Source organism: Dysidea avara, chromosome 13 (genome assembly GCF_963678975.1).
Source record: "Dysidea avara chromosome 13, odDysAvar1.4, whole genome shotgun sequence".
Taxonomy (NCBI): domain Eukaryota; kingdom Metazoa; phylum Porifera; class Demospongiae; order Dictyoceratida; family Dysideidae; genus Dysidea; species Dysidea avara.
In genome coordinates, this window is record NC_089284.1 from 16,639,956 (window position 1) to 16,667,025 (window position 27,070).

A 27,070-nucleotide genomic window follows, 5' to 3' on the forward strand; every position below is an offset into this window, starting at 1 on the left:
GCTCTCGTGCTTGTGCATATATTTCAGGCAAATCACTCGTGCCCATGTTACAACTACTACATATATACCTACCTAACAACCACAAGTTAATGCACTTACCTGTTCCCAAGTAGGGATATATATACTCACCTGTGATTTGAGGGTTATATTATATAGTTATACAACGGCCACGAGTGCTCTGCCTGATATTAACGCACGAGCCTGAGGGCCGTTAGGCCCGAAGGCAAGTGCGTTTATACAGGCAGAGCACGAGTGCACGTTGTATAACTGTTATGTACCACTCACCTAATAGGTGGGGAGAGTCTCACAAGACAGCTGTAACACTTATAAAGGCCAGGTTTCTAACATCGATTGTGGATAACCAAGCCGGACATTGCGATGACGTTCCCCTGCAGTACTGCAGCCACCTGAGATATTGAAAGCTAGTACGCTATGGGTTATATCACTAACCTGCATTCGCTGTTCGACTCTCATCATGTAGTGCTCAGCATGCCAGCGTGATCACTCAATCGCCATATAGACTAAGCGCCAGACTAATCGCCATAGTGATTCTCTCGAGCGAAAAAAAGTAGCTAAATAGACGTTTTAAGTAAACAAAACCTAACTACTAAACGATGCTAGTCTAATTCTTACTATTCACACTGGCTAAACTCGAATCAGGTGGCATGACAAAACTGGTTACCACAATCGAACGTAAAGGTTAGTATTATTTAGAATATATTTGTTTTATTGAGTCATTGTCGAAGTGGACTACAGTTTAATCTGGGCTAAGATGGCACCAGACTAGTAAGGTGTATAAGTACGTTATGTAGACTAGAGTTGTGGCCACCCGTGTTGGCTTTTTCGATCGCCATTGGCTGCTTGTAAACATTATATGTATTGGTGACGTTATGGCACACAATCGACCTTTACATGTCAGGCTATAAAAGAATTTGAGTGATCTGTGAAGTGTCTTTCCACCTATTAGTTGAGGTGTCGTAGAGGTCTTCTCCACCGGCACTTGTGCTATGCTGCACAAAACCGCAGCCAGTGCAATATCTGTATATTGCACTGCGGTTGGTGCATTATAACTTATAATGCACTCGCTGTGGTCTAAAAAACCGCAACCAGTGCGTTATAAGTTATAATGCAGTCGCTGCGGTCTGCGGCAGTGCAATATACAAATTATGGCACTGGCGGTGCCTTTGAACTGTCCATGCAGAGTGGTACATTATATAGTTATACAACGGCCACGAGTGCTCTGCCTGATATAAACGCACGAGCCTGAGGGCCGTCAGGCCCGAAGGCAAGTGCGTTTATACAGGTAGAGCACGAGTGCACGTTGTATAACTGTTATGCACCATTCACCTAATAGGTGGGGGGAGTCTCACAAGACAGCTGTAACACTTATAAAGGCCAGGTTTCTAACATCGATTGTGGATAACCAAGCCTGACGTTGCGATGACGTCCCCCTGCAGTACTGCAGCCACCTGAGGTATTGAAAGCTAGTATGCTATGGGATAATTATATCACTAACCTACATTCGCTGTTCCACTCTCATCATGTAGTGCTCAGCATGCCAGCATGCCATATAGACTAAGCACCAGACTAATCGTCATAGTGATTCTCTCTAGCGAAAAAAATCAGCTAAATAGACGGTTTAAGTAAACAAAACCTAACTACTAAACAATACTAGTCTAATTCTCACACTGGCTAAACTCGAATCAGGTGGCATGACAAAACTGGTTACCACAATCGCACGTAAAGGTTAGTATTATTTAGAATATATTTGTTTTATTGAGTCATTGTCGAAGTGGACTACAGTTTAAGATGGCACCAGACTAGTAAGGTGTATAAGTACGTTTATATATATGTAGACTAGAGTTGTGGCCACCCGCGTTGGCTTTTTCGATCGCCATTGGCTGCTTGTAAACATTATACGTATTGGTGACGTTATGGCCCACAATCAACCTTTACATGTCAGGCTATAAAAGAATTCGAGTGATCTGTGTAGTGTCTTTCCACCTATTAGGTGAGGTGTCGTAGTGGTCTTCGCCACCGGCACCTGTGCTATGCTGCACAAAACCGCAGCCAGTGCAATATCTGTATATTGCACTGCGGTCGGTGCATTATAACTTATAATGCACTCGTTATGGTCTACAAAACCGCAACCAGTGCGTTATAAGTTATAATGCACTCGCTGCGGTCTGCAGCAGTGCAATATACAAATTATGGCACTGGCGGTGCCTTTGAACTGCCCACGCAGAGTGGTACATACCTAAATATACACCTGGAAGCACCTTTGAAGTTTCACAAGGTCATGGTATGTGTATATATATGCATGTGCATGCATATGAGCATGTGTGTGACTTACCAACCATGCTTTTTAAGGGAAAGAATTATTCCATATGGACGGAGTGTTAACATTGAGTGTCCAAACAGTTTGCAGGGTGTTGACTATTGGACACAAAATAGTGATAGAATTACACCTGACACTGTGGGAATTGATCCCAGTACAATAGCCTCAAAAATATTGCATGTGCAGTCAATGTCACTGCAACTGGAAGGACAATATCAGTGCTTTACAGCAAACTCAGATCAACCCTTAGACACTATTAATGTCTATGTAATAGGTAAGGGTGCTGCTAGCTAATTGGTAATGCTAAATACTCTAAACACATATATAGGAAGGGCAGTGCATATGACAGTTGACTGCCAAACTAGCATCAGGAACAACTTCACTTTCGTGCCAGGCAGTGGATTGACATTAGATAGCAGGATTCAATATGAGGATATTGGTGTACTAGACCTAAAAGAGGATGTCATTGAGACATTTTGGACATTGTCACGTCCAAACAGAAAGCCAGAAGAACTGCCCTGTCATACTCCAGGCACACAGTGCTTATTTGTCAATGACTTCCTCAGTATCGTCATTGATATGAGCAATAACCGTCTTGATGATATGGCAGTGATCAACATAAGTGATGTAAACTTTGATTTTAATATATCACATACATTTGTTACACAAAATCAGCTGGGAACAGGCAATATTGAGACAAAGGTTTTTACCTTTTATTATTCTTTAAGAAAGTATGTTGATAAAATGTGTAAATTTAATAATAAGTGTTTAGTTCAATCTGTGTACACATAAACAGAGTTATTTGTCTGCCCAAAAAGTTTACATGATGGCCTTTTTGTATAGCCCCCTTAACAGCACTATATGGATTACCACTTAGCATTGACTGCAGAAATGATGGACACACTATAGCTTATTGGAAGCGAAATGATAAAAGAATTTATGATAGCACTCCTGGATATGATTCTACTACGATTACTTCAAGGTCATTACATATTACCAATATGACACTGGCACTTGTGGGACAGTATCAATGTTTTACAGTTGACAACCCAGACATAGCATCAGATGCATTTAACGTGTCTGTAATAGGTAAGAGAAAATCCATTCCTAAAAGCACACTATTATGTATCACCATGTAGGGAGAGCATTGTATCTAGTAAAATATCCAACCTGTATGAACTGCACTGAGCAAGGCAATAATTTCACATTAAATTGCAGTATACTATTTGACACTGATGATGGACTGAACCACAAAGAGATAATTGACAATACATTTTGGACAATTGACTTTACAAATGGTACTACCATGAATTTGAACTGCCCTCCAGGCAACCACTGCATTACTCAGTTCACTACAGCATTTGTCATACATACTAATATGAGTGATGATCATCTCAGTGACATAGCCATAATAATCATTTTAGATGCTGACTTCAACTTCACTGTTATCCACACATTTATTACTGCTGAGGCTCACAATAGAGCTAAAAGGAATAGTGCAAAAGTATTTAATTTTCACTATTTACAAAGTGAGCTTTTTAAGTGTGTATTGTGTTCATAGTCATGTACAGTTGGTAATGGCTCTTGGTGAATTGCTTCAGTCTGATCTTTTTCTTACAGCAACTATTCCTCCAACATCAATATTTTTCAGTGTACAAGTGACTATACCTACTGTTCAAACAGTCACTACTACCACTACCAGTAATCAAAGAGATGTTTTATCTACAACACTTGTTGTCGGCATAACTCATATGATCACAACTACCACATTTTCATCTGCCACAACACTTGCTGTCAGCACAACTCAAATCAGCACCACCACCACCACCACTACTGCAGCATTTTTATCTGCCACAGCCATTGTTACTCATACCAACACTGCTACTAGTTTAGCAAGGATCACTTCATGTAATGTAGCACTGCCCACTGATAGGCCTCGTACATTAACCACTAGCAGTTCAATAATTACAACCAATATGGTTCATACAGTCATCACTACCTATACTGAAGGTATGTCAGTATTGTATAGTATACTGTGGGTAATCATCATGTGATTGTTAGGAACCTTTGCCACTCTGTTTCCTATGATGTCATCCACAAAGGCAATCATCGTAAACAATGTTAATAACAGTGGTGGTGTTAACATTACTGGTATTTTTGCTGGAGTGGTGATTGCTTTTGTTGCAGTTGTTTTCATTATTGTAATTGCAATATCCATCCACTGGCACCACTTTAAGAAATGCACTAAACGATATAAGGCTCAAATTGTAAATCTACCATTACAAGCAAGGAAATCAGTGGTTTCTATTGTAACTACTACAACTGTAGAGGATGGGCAACCAGATAATCAAGGTAATGATGATAGTCATGGTGCTGATGTGATTACTAAGAGTCCACAAGTTGATACTGTTCCAGTAAGCAATGATGAACATGCCCAACCCAGCCATGATCTTACAAAAACTAATACTGATGAATAATTCATGCAACCCAGTGATACATTATTCAGTCTGCAAACATTTAACCAAACTAATTAGTCTTATCAATTCATTTGCATTCATTATATTTGTACTGTTATCTAGTTAAGGTCATTGTTTTAAATAGTGTTGTCCTTAGCCTTATAGTAGTATTTAAAGAGTAGGAGACAATGCCTGATTGTAATCAAATACAAAAAGAATAATTACAGCTAAGTACAATAAATCAAAAATCTCTTTCAGTCATTCCATTTTAAAATATCATCTAGATTCAGACTGTGCTGCAACCAGATAGTCAGGTAAACTGTACCATTCCAAATATTCACTGAGAAAAAAATTATCTTATATACTCTTGAATCAGTTACAGTCAAAAATATTTTACTGTTCAACCTTACCAGTGCAATGCATGTTAAAGACACTTGTATGAATCCAACAGCAAAATCATGTAACTCCAGGTAGCTATATATCGGATACATGCCAAATACGAAAATAAATATGCATTCCTTGACTTTAGAGAGTCGACACTGTAATAGAAACCTCTGAAGTCACTGTAGCTGTGCATATTAATTTTAATTTTGACTAGGAGTTTCTCTGTATGTGATGGGATGTCACCCTATAGCTGCTGTCTGGAAATGAGTCTACTAGCCAGCCACCTTGCTTTAAAACTGAACAGTGTTAATTATAATGTCTGTATCTTCATGCACTATGACTGTAACACAATTACAAGTACTACCTGGGGTGGAACAGGCTATATGGCGTGAGGGAGCCAACCTTAATTTAGCAATGACATTTATACACACTGGAGCTTGAAGCATGCATGCAACAAAAATGTGGATACCATTTTAGGGGGTCTGTGGAATGCACCCCCAAGAAAATTTCATATTTTGGAAGTTTTGGGTCAGCATAATATTTTAGGCTTTTAAGAGATGTAAAATGTGACACTAAAAACCACCATTATTTTTTGTAGTTTTCACGGACAGACACACAATATTTGTCAGGCAATATACCCCATGAGTGGGTATCAAAGACCATGCACATAGAAAGTTGGATAAAGTTTGTCCTATCCAGAGTCAGTGCACCCCCTAAGTTTAGGAAACTAATATAAGTTATGTATGTTTGATCAAGGGGGGATATGCACCCATATGATGTGAGAAGTAGACTGGAGTTCCAATTTCCCTCATTTCACGAGCAGCTTCCAACTCTTGAGGTGTGATAGCACAGGGTTTCATTGAAATTGGGTATGCATGGACTTAGAAATCGCCGTGGATTCAAAGTCAGGAACTTGCAGGTATTTGTCCTCCAAGCAGTGGCCAGAGCTCAATTAGAGCCCCAGACTGCTCATACAGATCACCACTGTGCTTGAGAAAAGCAGCCAGCGAAAGCAGACCACTCAAGTCTAGCTGATTTTGGTTATGAACTTTGATAGTTTATTCATGTAGCTTTATGCTGATGGTGAAGAATCAAATCTACTGACATAGGCAATAAGACCAGTTTTCCCAGACTCAGTCACAAATATGCTCATATTCAATCTCAGATAATGTTTTAAATTTTTTCTTGAAAAAGATTCATCCTTTAGATTACAAATAGTTTGTGCTTCATGGCTTTGTCCATTACAGTGTCTCACACAAGTTGATGATTCAACAGATTGAACATAAATATAATATACACAGTACTCTATTATATTATAGGATTGTGCAGTTATATTAGGTATTTACACATGGTTATCTCAGCACTCATGCATCAAGTTGAGGCCGTACTACTAACCATATAGGATGATAAGATCAGCTGGCTTCACCAAATCACAAAAAAAAAAGGTTCAACATTCTGACACAGCCACTCAACTATTTCAACTGCTTCAGTTTATTTGAACTTGGAAAAGGATAACTAGTGACTAACTAGCGTACAGACATTCATCAGTCATCCCCGAATTCCTGATTCCCCCCTCCACCCAAAAGAAAATCATACAAAAAAACCCTCCATTTGGCAACAGTGAGTCAGAGACTCCATGATGTCAAATTATGATCTACTAGTACTATAAAAATAGAAGTAGCTACCGTAACTTGCTTTATTTTTGTGATAAAAATTTTGTGTAAAAGTATTTTCATATGATATACGTGAATGATTGCTCATTTAGAGTAGTTTGATCTTATGTAAAAATTTTCGTGTAAGAAATTTTCATACAAGCTTTGCATACGAAAATTATTTTACAATGTACAGTACATTGTAAATGTGTGCATTTTCACTTTTTGGGTAGTGTGTGCAGGTGAATGTGTGTGAGTGTGTATGCGTGTGTTGGGGTCATTGAGAAACTTTAGGTTCCATGGTCTCTCTCCATGAGACCTGGCCAGTTCTCCTGCAGATTACTAGTCCTGCCCCAGGTGGATTTGCCTACTCAAGACTCATCACTTGCAATTGAGTGCCTGAGTAACACACAGGCTAGTTTGCTGGGCAGCAATATAGCTGCTGTGTTTCCCATAGCTGCCAGAGAATTTACTTTGTATCTCTGTGTGTGTGTGAGTGTGTATGTTTGCTTGAGTACACATGAGTGTGTGTGTGTGTGTGTCTGTGAATGTGTACTGTTAACTTTCTTTGATTACTATGTAGTCATGCATTCAAAATTGCCAATTATTTTTCTCAAATATATATATTGAGAGGAGCTACAACTCATGTTTGTCAGTTCAAACCTGACTGCCATACTAGATGTCAACATTGTAAACATGAGATGTTTACCTCTGGTTATTGTACGCAGCATTGCATCAAATTTAAACACCTTAAAGTGATTTAATCAGATATTATACATTGCAGAATCATAGCTAGAGAGCTAGTGGCACATATAAGACAACATGCAGTGCATTGTGCAAGTTTATATCCTTGCACCAAAACATTTTAAACATTACTGCGAATCCAGGAAGTGCTGCAGTGGGACTCTGGGAACCTGTATATTTACCAAATCCAACCACCATCCTAGGACGGGAGTTGTATCCAAGGACCATTAGTCCTACTACCAACATTAATGCATGGATTTCTGTAATCCACACCAATTCTACATTGTAAAGTGCTGAGAATAGGACTGAAGCCTCAGAGATGTGGCTTTAACTACCATTACACATCTAAGCAGTGGAACTCAATTTTATCACAATACGTAGCAAAAATGGCAAATCAAGTAAATATTATCTGATTTAGTACAAAATTATGTATACACATTCAACATTAATTGTAATTATGCACATGTTGCAAGTCGTAGTGTATATATACTACTAAATTTTATAAACAATGCTTGCAAAAAAATACATGCGTAGACGAACAAGTACAATTTAAATGTTTGCGTGTGTAATAATGTTGTTCAGCATATCTCATAGCATACAATCAGTCTTTAATATCATCCATTATTTCCATAAATGACTCACGGTACTGCAATTTTCTGCTACATAATGAAATTTAAACACAAATGAAGTTCAGTAGCTATACACATGTCATGCAACCTATGTGTATCTGTATGTGTGTGTGTGTGCATGTGAGTGTGTGTGTGTGTGCATGTACGTGTGTGTGTATGTGTGTGTGTGCGCACACATGCATGTATATGTGTAGTTTACAGTATCAACACACTTATCGTATACTTACATGTCACAAATAGTAGCATTTTTCCTCATACTGTCATCAATGACAGTATCAATGTCATTCATGGGCATGTCACTGTTGTTGTCAATAGTTTTTGATTTAGGTTTACAGTATGCGACAATTTTTCTTATTCTTCCTTTGTTAATTAGCAATTCCATTGAAATAAAGGCTATTAGTGGTAGAAACACTAAAACATAAGTAATCATTAGTAATAAGTTTTGGCTGAAGTTGTCGACAAGTGCAATCATGGTAACCAATATCAGAAATTGCAAGATAAACCCATCAAACATGTTCAGAGTTCTATTTGCATATGGTCTCAAGATTATTTGTATTAAGGCAAATATCAAACATGCGGTGACTAGTAAAAAATTAGTGGTGTCATGGCTAGATGAATTAGCAATTATTATCAAGATAATCACCAGTCGACAAATCATGTAGTAAGCTGCAAAACAACGATATTTGTCTCTGTAACATCCTTGAAGCTGATCCAGTAATGGCTTTATTCTGGTAAAGTTGATCTTGTGATTAAGCAATGGCTGAAGTAGAAGAAACATTGGAAAACCAATCACAATCAACATTGTGCACAACACTGCTATAATTGCATATGGTAGATGACGGCCATGTAAATACTCTATGTCAGGTGATACGTAAGTGTAAGTCCTATCTACATCTTGAAATGACAGTGATCTCAACAGCAGCAATGAAGTTGTTGCCACAGATGTATATGACAATAACAAAAGGAAGCATACAAGACGGATAATTCCTCTACTCACAAATGAAGAAAACTTGTAAGATATTCTAGCTGTCTGACAGATAATCACCACAATAATTGTCACAGCCAGTGGATGCACGTAATGAATAAACTGTTGGTCAATTCCACTCATATTGTGTGCCAAGCACAGCTGTCCTAAAAACTGTGGAGTAACTTTCACAATACTAGACATAATGCTGATTGTGGTAAACAGTCTTTGTGATGTGTACAAACTTTGGCTTAGCAAAATGTCCAGCATACTGTAATAGTATGTGATGGCATACAAATAACCAATCCCAACGTGATAGTATGTCATGGCAAACACTAGTACAACTATAATGACCCAGTATAGCAATGTTAATGAGACTACCAGAACTGTCTGTCCTACTGTACACTCATTAGCACTTACACATTCTACAGAATCAAAAGAGAGGGTAAATCCTTTTTCACAGCCACCACAAGCAGTACCAGCTCTTCGTGATTTGCACTGATTATTTCTGACTGGTGAAAGTAAATAATATCCATTAGTGGCTTCACAGCATGAGAAATTGCAGTAATTATTGGGACAGACAGCCACTGTTGGTTTTCTATTAACTGAACCAAACCAATAACCTCTTTTGATGGATGATGTACTGTCAGAACAAGAGACAATATTGCTTGTGTTGTAGCATACACACTTTTGTCCTGTCTCCTCATAGTAGAACCCAGAGTGACATGGTGACAATTCAGTTACGAGTTTAATGGAAATCATCCCTAAGGAAGATTTACTACCAACATCGGAAGAAATTTCCATTGAAACATTAGTGGCATTGGAAATTATATTTCCTACCACATCAATGCCTGTCAGTGCTTCACAAGATATGGATACATATTTGGAGCCATTAATGCTGTGATTCTCATTCCTGCTATCTACAAAAAACTGTGCAGCAGCTGCTTGATTGTAATAGTCCTTTACACAAGCATCTATTGTAATTTCTTGACCAAGCATTATGTCATTAATGAAGTATGTTTTACAAGTTGTACTGTTAACGCTTTCAATGCATATGGCAGGATTAGATAGCTCCAGTTTACTAGGAGAAGTATTGATGTGGCCATAATACCGACTTTGCCTTAAAGTGCTGCTATTAATACCCACGATTATGCGATTTAAGCAAGCATTATCACATGACAGTGGGACATCCAAGTAAATAGATTGGCCTGAACGGCGAGCAGTGTTGTTATGAAATTCAACATTGGTACCATCATTCAAATGCATTTTACTCTGAGTACTTTGAGATAGACCACCATATATGGCCCCACCATAACGACCAGCAATGTTATGAGAAAAATTAACATGAGAACCATCATTGACTTCAACAGTGAAGTTGTCACCAAGGTGTATAGCTCCACCATTTCCTGCAGCTCTGTTACCATAAAATCTTGTAGTAACAGTTCTTGCATACTTCATTTTAGACTGTGTAATAGACACGGCTCCTCCATGCTGCATTGCAGTGTTATTTGTAAATAACACTGAAGAATAGCCATCAAAATGGATGTTGCAATGAGAAGCAGAGTACATAGCTGCACCATCTTCCTTGGCAGTGTTTGTATGAAACGTTACATTTGGATTTCCTGTGAAAATAACACTGGAATGGCTAAAAGATGATATGGCCCCACCATTTTGTGATGCTATATTGTTACTAAGAAATACATTAGCATCACCTTCAAATTTAGTGGTAGATGTCTTACTGGAATACATAGCTCCACCATGTATGGCAGTGTTATGAAAAAATGTTATGTTTGCACTTTCATTGAATAGCATTGAGCAAGTGCTAGTGCAAAGTACAGCTCCACCAGTTTGTGCATAATTGGCACTAAACAGCACTGATGCGTTTCCAACAAATGAGATATACTCTTGTTCATAGTGTAAAGCTCCTCCATTCATGGCAGCATTGCTATTAAACGTTACCACTGAGCTATCTCCAAACAATATGTTTGAATGTATTCCTTTAGCAGCTCCTCCATCATTATTGACAGTATTATCATTAAATTTTATGCTTGAATTCCCAAGGAATAGGACACTAGAGTCGTTGCTATATATGGCTCCTCCTAATCTAGTGGCACTATTGGCATTGAATGTCACAGTACAGTTGCCAACAAATGAGATAACAGAACTATCTCCATGTAAAGCACCTCCATCTGCATTGGCACTGTTCTTATCAAACAGTATAAACGAATTGGCATCAAATGATATTCTAGAGCGTAATGCCATTCTTATAGCTCCTCCATGCTTAGCACTATTGTTTTTAAATGTTACATTTGAGTTTTCATTAAATGAAATATTAAACAACCGTCCACTTACAGCTCCACCATGTATATTAGCACTGTTGTCATCAAACACTACTCTTGTGGTGTCTTCAAATGATAGCCTAGAATAATCTATAAACACTGCTCCTCCATAGATGGTTGCACTATTAGATACAAATGTCACTACCGACCTTTCATTACATAATATATCAAAATTGTGACCATAAAGAACTCCTCCATACCTGGCATTGTTACCAGTAAACACCACTGTTGTGTTACCATTAAATGATATTATAGAGTGCAATCCTTTCATGGCTCCACCATCAATATTAGCATCATTGCTGGTGTATGTTACCCTTGAGTTTCCTTGAAATGAGATAGTGGAAACATTCATGAACACAGCTCCTCCAAATCTAATTGCATGACTGTCATTTAGCGTTACATTGCAGTTGTCATCAAATAATATTGTAGAGTTTATGATGTGTAAAGCTCCTCCATCTAGTGCGCTGTTACCATTAAATAACACTGATGAGTTTCCCTTAAATGAAAAGTTTGAATGTAGTCCATTTATTGCTCCTCCAAATTCAGTGGCAGTATTGTAGTTAAACATGACTGTAGAGTTTCCATCAACTGTAATAGATGACCCTGTGCAAAATATGCTCCCACCTCTTTTGACTTTATTTTGTTTGAATAAGATGTTACCACGTAAATGTAGGTTCTGATTAATGGCATAAATGGGTACACCTCGGTTACTTGTGAACTCAGTGTTTTGTATGGTGAGCTGATGATGATGCTTGTCATTGGAATTTTGAATATAAACTATGCTTTCTGGTGCTTTGTTGGAAGAGAAAATGCAATTGTTGATTACCAGCTCTGTACTATTACTTCTGATACCAGATGAAAAATGTATTGCAGCACCATGAGTTCCATGTCGATTGTAACGGCAGTGTGTAAAATTGCAGTTGTTAAGGTACACAGTTCCTGACATGCTTGACAGAGCAACAGATTGTCCTGTTGAGTTATGAAATAAACACCTTTCAATTCTTATATTGGATGAGTTGCCAAACATGATTCCTGGCTGAGAAAGTTTATTAGAACCACATTTAATCCAATTAATTCCTACAATGGTTACATTAGTACATGAGTCAAATTCAATTGCTCCAGCATGATTACATTTTACAGAGGGATTTCCATATCCAATAATAGTGATGTTCTCAAGACTATCCAACAATACAGGTGAAGACAACACAACATCAGTTGTTAACTTAATAACACTATTGCTAGTGACACATTCTGGGGCATCAATTATTGATTGAAAAGAACTGCTCGCATTTTGACATGATAGCGGTTTACCCCATTCACTACTCACCGACTCACTCACAATACCTTTTTCACCATCAGTTGAATTATCAGTAGAAGACAACACTCCTGTGAGCCCTTCAGTATTCTGCAGTAGTAGTACAATAAAACTTAACATCCAGGACTGCAGCATCTTCACAAATTGCTATATGATTTGTAGTAGCAAGCAAGACAGTGTATTTATAGGAGTAGTAAAGCACTTTTATGACTCCAAGGTGGGCTTTAAGGTACTTTCCCAAACATACCATAAACTGCCAATTATGGCCACAGTATAGAAAACATCCTTATTATAGACAGATGTTAGCTAACAGCATGGAGGGGTGAACCCAACCCTTATTCCTAACACTAACTGAGGTTTGCCTGTTAAGCAAGCATAATAATGTGTTTCATTGTCTGTATGAAGGAAAGTTTTTGATGAATTCAAAGGAGATAGGGTTGGCTTCATACAGCTAGTGTGTTTGATAATCTAGTGTAGTGATGCACCAGTAAGAGATTTGCTGAGTATCTGATTAGCTGATATTGAAATTCATATAATGGCCAATACCATTAACTGATTTGATGTTTAACTTTTACATGTATTTTGTAATTTTTTAATGAAAACAGTAGCATCAAGATTAATTAATTAAATGACTGCCTGAGCATGCAATATAGCCCATTCATCTGACTGCCCCTTCATAACAATCAGTAGTCATTTCAAACTTTCCATACTTAAAAATTAACCACACCAACAAAAATGCCATGTTATCTACAAAACTTTCACATCACTACACTACAGTGACACAATGTCTGTCTAAATGGCTTCAATTGACATGCTATTGAGGCTTCAATTGTCATAATATTGTTTTACAACATCTGTACACCTAAGTTCTAAAAATAATACAAATTATCCCCTGCAGGTAGAATTACATCATAAATAATTAGATTTTTGAAAATCCATCCTGAGAACAGGAGGCTATAGTGTCTAAAAATACCTCCAACAAATACAACATATTATACAAACATGGTACACACCACAAGCTACAAAAGCAACCACAAAAAAATTATATGCATACAAAATGGTTAAGTACAACAGAATGAAAAACTGTATGTGACTTTACATACAGAATCTGGTAAATTGTTCCACAAAAAGACTACATTTACAACAAAAGAATAATGATAGGCATTAATCATAGGGGGTTTAGTCACAGGTGTTCTATGGGATAGGATCGGGTGTTGTTACAGTTAAATTGAAAGTGATCAGCAAAAAAAATTGAAGTGTTGTATCAGATCATATAAAAATGATATAGTGATGAGCCATCCATGTTTAGAAAGGCATGACCCTGATTATGGTGACCATGTGGAGGTAGCTAGAAGGGTTAAGGAGAACTGATTTTGCTATACACTTATAATGAGCATACTAAGAAAATGAGGGATGCCACTATAATCCATGACAAAATATATAGGCTATTCTTTACTTTTGTATGTAGTCTACAAACAGTATAATATTGCCAGCTGCTTAGTCACTTCACTTTCTTGTTTAATTACTGTTTCTAGACTATACAGGCCACTCCAGGTCATACCTTATAGTTTCTGGTCACACCCGCAAAAGGACAGATGAGCAGGACTTCAGGACTACACCAGACTCTTACAAAAGAGCAGTACTATACATGTATGCTGCTGTAATGACATATGACTCAAACACTAGTACCACTACCAGACACAGTACAGGGAAATTGCCATGAAAATAAACATGAAATACCCATGAAAATACCTATGGTTTATCCCATGAATTTTAACGTTTCATGGGTACTGATCTCTGCAACACCATGAAAGTACCATGATAATCTGATCTGGAAACGCATTTCATGGCCCATGAAACAACCCATGGTATACCATGAATTGACTTTCATGGTACATTTCATAGGGGAAATTTAACATTTCATGAAAAAACCATAGATGTTTCATGGCATACTTCTCTGGTGGTGATACTGTAGCATTATAATATTTAGCTAATTCTTGTTCATTTTAGTGACAAAACCAAGTTTGACCAATACATGTATAGCACAAGTAATTTATAGCTATAATTACTGTAGAAAGCACTACTAAAAATAGTTTGTGGATAGCTACAGCGGTGCTTTAAAACAAGCAAAATGTACAAAGCACTATCAAAAGTAAAGTATAACTAAGCACAAAAAGAAAGATCTACTCATGTAGTTATTTTGCTTTCCAAGTGAAATGTTACATTACATCAGAGAAGTAAATGAACCAAAATGAACGCACATCATAACTGAACATGAAGTCTTAGCCCACCAGCTTTCAATTGAGTGAACAAGCTTTAAGTCAAGAGAAAAGTAACTATTGAAGTGTTGAGTCATGAGTGTTACCAGACTAGAGTTTACTTTTTGGTTTTATGTGGGTTATATAGTTGGTGTTTTAACTAGTAAGGGTTACCACTTGCCAGTCTAGGACCATGCAGCTGTTTAGTCACAGAAAAAATTGAAGTTTGGACTCACCAAATGTTACCAGCCTACCAATCTGTGTACCAGCATTCAGTTACAAGGAAGTTGACAGAAGCTTAGATGCACTAGAAGAGTTGCCAGTCTAAAGATCACATTTTTATCACCAGAAAAGTTGAAGCTATGGTCTATCTAATGGGCTAGTGATTGATGCTACTAAGTTAATTTGGTTACTGACAATGGAAGGATAAATGGTAATCAGGACAAAACTAGCCAGAAGCATTTAAGTATAGCCAGGTGGTGTGATTGCTCTATTAGAATTGCTGACTGTCCCTTATTTACCAGACCACGTGTACTTAAGCACCTGTAATTTTAATAATAGTCCTCATAAACTGGGGCTCCAGATCTAAATGTGAGCAGGTGACAAGAAACAGTTATGATGTCAAGTGTAGTAAAATCAGTTTGCAAACAAAAATAGGTCTGGCAAAAAAACCAGACAGACCAACTGCTTATAGCTGAAACAAGGTAACCTCTAATTTCTCCATAGTAGGAGGATCATCAAAGTGAAGCAGTGGTGGCAGGAACACTACGCACGTACGCACGCACACGCACATACACACACATACTCACGCAGTTTTAACACTGTTCACTTTGAACTACATAACTACATTATTTCCCATAAGCCGCTACTTTGTGATAATAAAATTATGCACGTAATAATTACCAAGCATGACCACCACATGCATCATTGACTCTGTTTGTGTAAGGTAATGCATGGCTTCTACTTGGAATAAAACAGCAGGAAACAGACAATTAGCTATTTCCTTTCACAGGTACATAATCTTCTGAGAAAACTTTAAACAATATTACAGAATGACTCTACAAGGCTCTGATCCAGAAATAAACCAAGGGCCCACATTTCAAGTTGAGAATCTTGATTGTCTTGGGTAGCAGAAGCATTTACATTGGGAAAAGAGCCAACAGTGTTATCGTCTAGCTCTTATGTACAGTAGCAGTGCCAAGTAAAGCACATTTTATATGAGTATCATAAGTGTAACCTATCATTTGCATTTTGTAATCCGACCAACCATAGTGGTTAAAAACAAATAGTACACTTGTAACATCTGTACACATACTACACATTCCTCTGTTGTATGTGATATAATAAGACTTGTGCACTTTAAAAGTGATATCACCATGCATGCCTGCAGGCATGAATGACACTGATGTTTAATGATTGGTTATGTATGGTCACTATAATGTGGTCCCTGCACGTAAGGCAGGTACCAATGCTAGTCTATATATATATATATATAACTGAAAAGCTGTCTGTCTATCTGCATTCCATTTGAGTTCACTCACCAGCTGTTGCACTAATTGGAGCGATTCTAGCCCAAAACAAAGCACTCATCGTTTGGAATAAGTTGACATTTAAATGAAGCTTCTACCTGTTGTTGTTTGTTGTTTACAGTGTGTTAAATGCAAGGATGCAAAGCAAAACTTGCTTGAATTCTTTCTATAAACTGTATGCAAACCACAAATAAACACCTATTCTATTCAACTTTAAGCATACCTTCGTAATAACTTTTAAAGACACACTAACCAGAAGTCACCTTTAGTCCATGTGGTAGAACATGAAACTTGAAAATGCTAGGGTGCTGCTTTCTGTTTAGTCAAACCTTTTGGTTACATCTTTTTTTTTCAGTTCAACAACCTTTTTCAACTTTTCTTTGTGGCAGCCAAAGTGCCAGCCACTTGTTTCAACTGCATAGCAGTAGTAAAATGCATTTAAAACTGGTATCTAAACATGAGTAGCTTTTACTTGTGATATACCTTAAATTTTAACTTACAATGAGGAGTTGCCTTGCAAATGTTACAGTTAGTTCTTTATCCTGATATATGTTCATATCATGACACAAACCTTGGTGATATATGATATAGAGTTTTTCTATATTGTGGCAGCACTAGTTTCGACATCATTTTTTCTATCTTTTTAGGTGCTTTTGTTCTTACCACATTATTAAGTCTTGATAGGAGTTAGTAGTAACAAACTTTACTGTATGAAGCTTAAGAGATGACAATAGGTGATAAGTCAGCAGTAGCTTACACTATTGTAAGAAGGTGATGACAATAGGTGTAATAAGGGGAACAGGAGGAAGTGTAGTATTGTTAACCAAAACTCAGTAGGTAGGTACTGATGCTACATCCTACATTCGTTTTTTTTTTTTTCAGTAAGTTAAATGTTATATAGAATCTGATATGTATTTGGCCTTAGGCCTACATGACAGGTAACACCACATAATATAGTTTGCGCCTGTATGCACAATAGTACATATACAATATTACAGTTATGTATACCTATACACAGCTTTGTTGTTGTTTAAAATTACCTGTATGCTCACATCATTTCAGTGTACTTGCAGGATAAGCAGTCTCATGTTCTATAAAAGTGACATCCATAAGTATGCAACATAATTATATAGTTATATGAACTTCTATACTTGGTTTCCTTTACATTATGTAAAGATGGTCTTGCACATAGTGCTTATAGTGCATCTATCTATATTATACAAGTACACAGAAAAATTTTGGAATTTTCAACTAGAGTAGAAACCATAAGAAGCGTGTTATATCCCTACTGTGCTTGATAAAAGGTACTAAAACAAGCTGGAGTAGTGCACGATATTAAATCACAGTAAAACAATAAGAAGTGTTATATTCCTACTGTGCATTTTCATTATGGTATCTTGAGCACAGTAGGGATATAACACTTCTTATTGTTTTACTGTGATTTAATATCGTGCACTACTCCAGCTTGTTTCAGTACTTTTTATCGATGTGCTATGGTCCCTACTCTAGTTTAAAATTCCAAAAATTTTCTGTGTACTTGTTTGTTAATTTTTTTGTAAACAATTATCATGACTTGGTGAATCCACGCATACCGCATCTGAAATGGTGCCACGCCCCCGGCTATATCAATTATCGTCTGCCAAAAAGTGAAGTACCCATTACACTTCTATGTTCAACTTGTTACACAGCATTTCGGACCAAGAACTGTCCAAAAAGCACCTCTGCAATCAAAATAGCCACTATAAAAAATATGGATGATTTCCGTTACGAACTGAAGCCATTACGTGCCACCACAAAATTGACACTTTTCACTGTCAGCAAAGATGAATGGGACACAAAGGAGGACACTGGTAAGTCCATGAAGAATGCATTGTACGTATTGTGGTATGCCAAAAGGCACCTCTCGGGCCAAAGCAACGTCGAACGGTGAAAAATCAAGCTCGTAGCCTTAGCCGTTATCGAGTTACGCTTGTCTGAAGGCATCAGTCAGTTACTTACTTAATCAGTAGAGAATTCCGTTTAATAATTTAAAAAAAAATTCCGTAGCAACTTGTTGAAAGCATTTCGGGTCGATCTTAAGGCTTGTTTGGGCTTACTTTTACTAACCAATACTGCCTCATCATCGTCAGGGAAAATTGAGGCTGGTTTTTGGGTGATGTTATTTCATGGGCCACGCCTACGCCTTTGTGGTTGCTACTATACAGTACTATTGTACTGTATGATAAAGCTGAAAAGTTGTCTGTCTCACCAGTTTGTCCTGTGCCTATTAACACATTTCATCATTGCGCTACTTAAAGATTATCATCACAAATCACGCATGCTTCCATTCATTCTCTACAGCATGTAGAAGGCCAAGGTGTAGAACTACATTCCTGTGAAAACAACATCACAAACTGTTCAAAGTGGTATAGAACGCCTGACTAGCGTGTAGGAAGCCGTGCGTTTGAATCAACGTTCTGGCACATTTTTTTCTTTCTCAACAGTACCTTTTTGTACACACCTTTAGTATCTTGGCATGCAAAACATATATCAGTGTGAAATTAGGACTCATAATCTGGCAACTCGAATTGTATGTTGTGGTAGCAAATCAATACATGCTCTTTACAGAGCGATGAAGGCACTGGTGTAGGGAAGAATCACTGACAAGTTGATCTACATTCCTGTTAAAATCATGCCAGAGCTCCAGTTATTATTACCTTTTTTAGTAACTTGAGACTAGACTCTTGACCCCTTGTAATTATATTGTACATGTATAATTGTCAAAATTATGACGTTATCATCATCAGACAAACAACTGTGGTGATTTTCACACCTCCTTTAACCCAAGTGATTACCTCTAAGTGATTTAACCAACCCAGGTTCAATCCCCACCTACATCATAGCTTTTTTTCACTTTTCGATTATTCTTAATTCTGTGTATCTATCTGTTCCATGCAATTTTTATCCATGAACTCATATGCTCACAGTTTTTCAGCACTGGCACATGGACTGCCTTACATCATACAGACTCTTATAGCACTTTTAATTTGTGGTAGGGCAGGTACTGTAAATTGCCAGCGTATTTGTCCATCTGTGTGTTGCATTACAGTAAAAGCCTTTATTTATTTATTTATTTAAAGAAAAAGAGTTTTGTGGATACAAAATTGCATGGAACAGATCAATGCACAGAAAACAAAAAGGCTTCTTTCACACTTACAATATACATCCAGAAATTCTACATAATATTAAGTTTTAGCATATAGGTGCAAAAGTGTATGAGGCTTTATTCAGATTTACGTACCTCATTACTACTGAAGTAAGTAAGCATGATTAGAAAGCTACCACTGTGCATGTGAAAATTATATTACTGGCACCATGCAGATACACTGAGGAACTGTGTGTACAAATGTTTCACTAATCCTGCTTACATCCTTTCATTCTAGATCTGCTTAAAGGATACATAACATTAAAGTCATATAAGACATTTAAAATTAATGCACACCTGGGTTATTGTATGGATGCATTTAGAGGCATGCATTTGATGTTTAAATACTTGAATTCCAACATTGCATAGCTACTATACATATGAGGTATATGTGTCACTACAACATTAAGTGCATTATAGCATAGGGGAATTTGCTTACCATGCAGTAACTATAATTGCAAATTGTGTTGGATTTAAATTACACAAAATTATTTCTCTTTGTTATCAGTAAGGTAAATGTCACGTAGAAACTGAAACTGTACCATGTGTACACCATGTATACAATTGTCTTAGTTTGCAATTGCATGAAGTTTAACCCTGAGTCACTGAAATATTGAGCTATATTCCTGTTAAAACCATAGACAAACAACCTTGGTGTTTTGCACTCTTAATTATAGTTTAGCGTCATGTACATAATTCATGACAATTACTACTAGCACTACATAGTTTTCACTTGTGTGGTAGTCATGCATTTTATTCCATTTTGTCATGCTCAAGGTATCTGCCTTACGTGCAGGGACCAAAATCCTCGTGCCTGTGTTACAACTATTACTTGAGGAAAGATTGCTACAAAGAAAAATGTACATATCTTCACCACCCAATTTCAGGCATTCATGACATATTTGTAATAAAGAGTTACGCAAAGTAAACAGTGCATTATGTAACAGAGGTCCACAAAGTCATTAGTCAGCACTTCTGTAGCCACTTTCTCTTTCTGCAGATACTACAAAATAATCCTCCAGTAGAAATTGTAAAAGTTCAAAGGTTGGTCTGTTGTTTGGCTCACGCTCCCAGCAGCTCAACATTATGCCGCTGTAAAGAGCACAGGGACAGCCCATTGGTGGTGGCATGCGATAGCCATGTTTCACAGCTTTCAAAGCCTCATGGTTATTCATACATGGATAAGGCATCCTACCGAATGTTATCAGTTCATAAATAACTATACCAAATGACCATACATCAGATTTGATTGAAAACTTATTGTAAAGAGCAGCTTCTGGCGCAGTCCATTTTACAGGGAACTTTGTGCCATCTTGGGGATTGTAAATGTCTTTTTTGATGACACATGCTAACCCAAAATCAGCCACTTTACATATAATACTTTCACCAACTAAGATATTTCTGGCAGCAAGATCTCTGTGGATGTAAGAATGTTCCTCAAGATAAGCCATTCCTCCTGCCACCTGGGCAGCCATATCAATAAGTTGTGGCAACTTGAGGTACTGCCCATCTCCCTTACGCATGTAGTCAAGTAATGCACCATACTTCATCAGCTCTGTGACAATGTAAATAGGTTCTTCAAGGGTACAAACTGCATATAAATGGAGTAAATTGGGATGAGAAAACTTTCTTATTTTTTGGGCCTCTGCAACAAACTTTTCTGCCTTCATTATCTTCATGGCGCCTGGCTTCAGTATCTTAATGGCCACAGGTACGCTGTTGCTCCACAGGCCTGACCACACCTCACTAAAGTTACCCATACCAAGCTTTTTGTCAAATTGCAACAAATTTCGATGAATCTCCCACTCCTCTTTGTAACTAAGGTATTTGGTCACTGGTGGATGAGGACAGACACATGGAACAGATAATCGTTGTGCTAGGCCATCAGCATTCTTCTGGTAGTAATCAATTAACTCTTGTATTGTGCAAAACATTACTCTTCTGGTGATGAAGTATTTATCGTTATGAAGTTGTCTGATACGATAATGTACTACTTTGTCCACAACTTTAAGTGACAGTGACAATGAACAGTTTGATGCTTTGTTAAAACGTACTAGAAATGCTCCAATTGGAATTTCTGCCCTAAACAACCACTTCTCAGCTTCTGAACGATTCATTTCTCCCCAAAACCAACTGTAAGTAATACAATTACAAATGGTAGGTAGATGTTATTTATACATGGAGTGTGACTCCACATAAGCATACAGGCAGCAACGGACATGCATGGCTTTGTGCATACCAACACACCTTACTGATAAATAGATGTGGCTCCGCGTATGCCTACTACAGACAATAAAGCACAATCCCAATAAGTGGGCATGGCTGGCAAGTCAACACATACGTACACTTCCACAGTGTCAAGCCAATTAATCCATATAAGGCTGGTTCGCCCCAACAAAATATGACCTGACCCAGTTTTAACCCTAAAATTATTGTGACCTGGAAATATTTTCTTAGTAATGGTCATGGCAACGGTTGCTAAGCGATTGTTGTCAGTGATCACCAATCCATATTATTTTATCAAATTGTGCTGTTATTTAAATTATTTCCATTTCCTTACTGTTGTGCATGTCAGTAACAAACTGATCGTAATACTTGAAGCTTGCAGAAGTTATCGATGAATTATTATTGGTAAGTTGATACAATTACACTGACTTTGGTATATTGTGATTGTATGTATATTCTATAGGAAGAGACTAGCATACTCAATTACTGTATAAAGAATAATGTCTCATTTTACAACACTTGTACTGTCATTTATTACATTTTCATCATGTAAATTGTCAAATATATATATATATAATTATTATGAGGATTTTTAGCTCACTAAGGTTAACAGATGTGCGTATGTGTCTGTTTTCACTCTACTTTTTATCTAGTAGTAGACAGAAACCTGAGTAACAACATAATCGTAACCGGCTGCATGCCAGACAGTTATTTGAGAGTTAATGCAATCGGTGTATATATGCTTCATGTAATACATACTTAAGAATTGGTATATATCCAGAATATAATTATTTTGTAATTTCTATATCATAATAATGTACTATGTACTGTACTATATTATACGTATATATATGGTGAATGACGAGTTAAATCTCATCTTATTAATCAGCTGCAGTGACTGTATTAGAGCAGATAATGTAGGCCATTTTTCACAAAGACACATTTAATCCGTGTACTGTAATGTCAGTTTCAATGGCCAATTTAGGGTCAAGTGACCTGATCACACAAACGTTTCACTGTATGTATTATTAGAGTAGAATATGGGTATGTTTATTATGAATAAAGAGCAGTTATTTAAATTAAGCCCATTTTTATTACATAGCCACACTGTTTTTAATTCATGTGAGTAGCTGTATAGTTAGAATATATAATTAATTACACATATACACGTATAATATATTTCTGCTGACTATTGAACTGAAAGAAGAATATCTTTCTCACAATGTGCAAGTGGTATTCATGTAGTCACTTCATTTAGTAATGGGACCAAACTCTTGTACAATACATATTACTGTACATGTACATGTAATTTAACACAAAGCAGGCTAGCCAATTATTATTATATTATTATATGGCAATATGGTCTCGCTAGTAGTGTGGCAGCATAATAGTATAGTAGCAATATTAATTATATAAATTTTGAAACCCAAACTGCATGCACTCCTCAAGGTACAACTTCACCCTCACAACATCTATCATATATTCATTCCCTTGACAATAATGAACCTACTGTGTACATCAGCTTCTGATAATGTAACATTCTCAGATGCAATGGTAATAATACTTTAATATCAACCTATGATCAACATACATGCAGGACTTGAACTTACTATTCAGTTGAACTTTATTTTCATTTTTAAGGTACTTGAGTCTCACATATTTACAAGATGACCTGTATACAATGTTTGACATTATTCCTTCCATGGTATTTGTATGCTAGCATCTATTATAATTAAAATGATGACACAGGTTCTTGAAAAGGTTCTTGAAAAGGCCACATAATATCACATAGATGTATAACTAAATTCTGAATTTCTGGAGCTGTTTCTACTTTGAGCTAAGAACTGACATCACTGGAGCTGTTTCTACTTTATCACATTTTATGGATCGATAATAGTAAACTTTCATAAATTATTTGTATACCTGATGGTGTAGGCACCTCCTGGGGGCTCCAACTCTCCTACTACTTGGGAATAGTGTTAAGACTAATATTTTCACCTTGCAATTTGCTCACTTTACTGGTTACAATATTGGCAGTTTACTAAAATAAATAATTGTTTCAGTTATCGAGATATGTTAGATAATCGAGATAAGTTCAAAGTAAATATTGAGATATGTCTAAATTAGTCATCGCACACCTCTACCCAGAATGCCACCTGATGGTATCGCTTGCCACACACCAACCTGGTGCCCCTGTGTAGATTTTGCAAGCCTTCCAGGGCATACTGAAGTCTGCACTAAAGACAGGCACAGCTTGGTGGACATTGTCACAATGATAGTGGCACATACTGCTGCTGTGGTTCAATGGAGGCATTGGTCATTGGAAACTTCCACATTTGAAAGATCCATAGAGTATGAATAAATCAATGGACACTGGTAACTAGTACCTAACTATAGTAACTACTATTATATGCTTCAAGTTTCGATACAAGAAGTTTTGATGAATTAACAACCAGGTATTTTGAACCATGACAAAATGTTTTATTATTCAATCAATATTACAAAGTTCAAGAGATATTTGGATGAACTGCAAAGAAACCCTTCCTTGGCTCGCCTCGTTATATCATTGTGCTGTACATTTTACAAACATTTCCTGCGTGACATTCAAGTTGAGAACAAAATACTAACAGTAGTCACATGTAAATGAATACAAGATGTACAGTGGTACACATAGGACATGTACATACACATAGTTAACACACCTGTAGTCGTTGAAAATTCAGCATAAAACAAATTGTACCCAGATTTGCACCATATTTTCCTTAAGGGGTTTACAATGCCATCTTCATCATCACTGCTGCTGCTGTTGCTGGTATGTCCACGTTTGCCTGCTGTATTCCCAGCCATCAGTGTTTACCTAATTTTTTGTATTATAACGCAGTGGTACAGAGGAACTGTTGTGCATAAAACAGACAGACATACACTACACATATACATAAATATCAAAGGTAAAACCTACAGCTATCAAGGACACCATTACGCCTACCCAGTGAAGCATGTCAAATCCTACTGGGGACAGGATTAGTAATCTACAGGAGGCAGTACCATATCTCATGGGTGAAGGTGTAGACAACCGAAGTCTCACATGAACTTCAACTGCTGTGTGAGAAATGGACAGTTGGCATTTCAAATAGTGTATTCTTTCACTGAACTGAATTATTGGACTTGATTACAAGACTCAAATTTTTTGGTTGCTCTATTGCTTTTATGGCCAGGCTTAACCACTTAAACATTTAATAAGCCAATTAAGTCACCACAACACTTAAAACTTATACATTATTCAAAAAATCTTAGTGTAGTTCATCTAATACTATTTGTACTGTTCCACATGGTTCAACCTATATTATCCAGAAATACAATTGCTTACTGCAGTAATAGAAGCAAATACATATTCACTAGCTTCCTTTGGAAACGATAGAAAGTTTTAACACCTAGCCATTTTAGTCATTAGTGTATTCGCTTGATTTGTCAGCTATTTAGTTTGTAAATTGCAATCAGTACATAGGTTGTAATATTATAGCAATTGGCTGCAGATATTCTACATTTAACGTAAAATACGTTTGCAGGTGGAACTAGTCCCCCTTAGCCAGAACACTTTTTTACACCTACACACAACATAAACCACTTGGCCAAATAAGACTAAGATTGACTAATCAACTTTTGTCCAGCTGGCTACCAAGCGGTAGAATATACAGTAAGATAGCTTCAACTAACTAAGTTTGCTGACTAATTATCCCATAACTTGTGTTACAATGTATAGTATTCCCAGTGTAGGTACAACATATACAATATGTAATTTAAAATTTAAGCCTCGTGTTAAGAAGAATGGCAGCCATCACACTGTTGATCGAGAGTCTCTTTTAATTTACCAAACTCCATGACGTACAGCTGAAGATAATAACTATTACTTTTCCAAAAAAAATAGTTACAGCTGTACCTACTTATCAAAATACTTAACCTAGTATTAGCCTAGTAATTGTACACAACTCTTGAAAATGAACAGGCAGTAGTTCCACCTGTATATTCTACAACATTAAATTTAATTGGTACAGTTATAGCTACCAAATATTTTAATAAACAACAACAGCAATGAACTGAGTCTAGAAGTCCAGTCTACCAGTCCAGTCAACCACTGTAGTCCAGTGTTACTCACACGAGGGGTCCACTACAGCACACCTATACATCACATCACAATTAGATCAAAACTTGTTCTTAGTATAGGTAAGACATGCAGTGCTAGGATTCTTCAGAGGATAAACAACCCCAAAGGAATGATGTAATAATCACCGAGGCAGAGCTGAGGTGATTATCACATCATTCCTGAAGGGTGTTTATCCGCAGAAGAATCCTAGCACTGCATGTCCCAGTTTAGACAATGGGTCCGTAAGACTGAAATTTTGCCACAAAGTATGTAATTTGTTTGTCAACATTTGTGGCTAGGTGCCTTCATCTCTTACCAGAATAAAAACCCTGCATACTTTGAAAATATCAAAGCATTCTCTGAATGCCATTGTCTAAATATAAATATAAACTTACAGTTGCTATGCTGGCTCTATTGTTACACACACGAGGGGTCCACTACTACACACCTACATATTATGTTGCACCACAATAGAATACTTAATACAAATGTGTGAACTTTACCACTGTTATGGGACCTGTCACTGCACAGGCTGTTAGGGTGTGGCTGTCACTGCTGCACACCTACATAAGTATATACACAAAAGATTTTAAACCAAGCTGTCAAGAATTAGCTATTAATGAGACTTGTATGATTAAATAATCTCCCAGTTAAGGCTACAGGGTGTAATACAACAACAGAATGGGAGACTGAAGCAAAGACTTCTGAAGTAAGTATACTGATAGCTATGCAACAACGAATCTTCAACAATTTCACATACCAATATAGATTATTTTATCAGTCAGATTATTTTATCAGTCACAGTGTGTATAAAATCGCTTGTAGTCTAGGCTAGCTTGTAGCAGCAGCAATGGAAAATCCCATAATATGCTCACAAAGTATTTTGGTAAAGGGTGATCAAGAACTGACAT

At 37.0% G+C, this 27,070-nt stretch overlaps 4 protein-coding genes across 13 annotated transcripts in view; 1 reads left to right on the forward strand and 3 right to left on the reverse strand.

The window, feature by feature from the left end:
- The window catches only part of LOC136243653 (mucin-3A-like), a 29,062-nt gene extending 24,126 nt beyond the window's left edge, over positions 1 to 4,936 (forward strand). For all 3 annotated transcript variants that reach the window (XM_066035195.1, XM_066035194.1, XM_066035196.1), the window contains exons 5-8: positions 3,182 to 3,427; positions 3,478 to 3,867; positions 3,959 to 4,348; positions 4,400 to 4,936. In XM_066035195.1, the coding sequence (XP_065891267.1) occupies positions 3,182 to 3,427; positions 3,478 to 3,867; positions 3,959 to 4,348; positions 4,400 to 4,815 (1,442 nt within the window). In that variant the 3' untranslated portion in view covers positions 4,816 to 4,936. The remainder of the gene's footprint in view (positions 1 to 3,181; positions 3,428 to 3,477; positions 3,868 to 3,958; positions 4,349 to 4,399) is intronic.
- A 3,025-nt stretch (positions 4,937 to 7,961) lies between these two features.
- On the reverse strand, positions 7,962 to 12,963 carry LOC136242696 (probable outer membrane protein pmp20). 2 transcript variants are annotated; one of them, XM_066034142.1, is made up of 2 exons: positions 8,431 to 12,963; positions 7,962 to 8,230 (listed from the first exon to the last, which is right to left on the reverse strand). In XM_066034142.1, the coding sequence occupies exons 1-2, from the start codon at positions 12,954 to 12,956 to the stop codon at positions 8,176 to 8,178; spliced, it is 4,581 nt and encodes a 1,526-aa protein (XP_065890214.1). In that variant the 5' UTR covers positions 12,957 to 12,963; the 3' UTR covers positions 7,962 to 8,175. The 2 variants fall into 2 exon arrangements, with proteins under 2 accessions (XP_065890214.1, XP_065890213.1); XM_066034141.1 differs by having other exon boundaries at positions 7,962 to 8,233.
- LOC136242697 (trichohyalin-like) overlaps positions 12,792 to 27,070 on the reverse strand; it is a 51,915-nt gene continuing 37,636 nt past the window's right edge. For 2 of the 7 annotated variants that reach the window (XR_010694617.1, XM_066034147.1), the window contains exons 2-5: positions 26,663 to 26,722; positions 26,081 to 26,194; positions 24,721 to 24,875; positions 24,335 to 24,611 (exon numbers count right to left, since the gene is read on the reverse strand). Coding sequence is in view for 5 of the 7 variants with exons in the window: in XM_066034147.1 (XP_065890219.1) it covers positions 26,168 to 26,194; positions 26,663 to 26,722 (87 nt within the window). In the remaining 2 variants the exon portion in view is untranslated. Of the gene's footprint in view, positions 12,912 to 17,648; positions 17,700 to 24,334; positions 24,612 to 24,720; positions 24,876 to 26,080; positions 26,195 to 26,554; positions 26,608 to 26,662; positions 26,723 to 27,070 lie in introns of those variants that run through there. The other 5 variants (XR_010694616.1, XM_066034143.1, XM_066034144.1 and 2 more) reach the window with 4 other exon arrangements.
- LOC136242790 (tyrosine-protein kinase SRK3-like) lies at positions 20,553 to 22,554 on the reverse strand. The gene has a single exon (XM_066034270.1). The coding sequence runs from the start codon at positions 21,907 to 21,909 to the stop codon at positions 20,755 to 20,757; it is 1,155 nt and encodes a 384-aa protein (XP_065890342.1). The 5' UTR covers positions 21,910 to 22,554; the 3' UTR covers positions 20,553 to 20,754.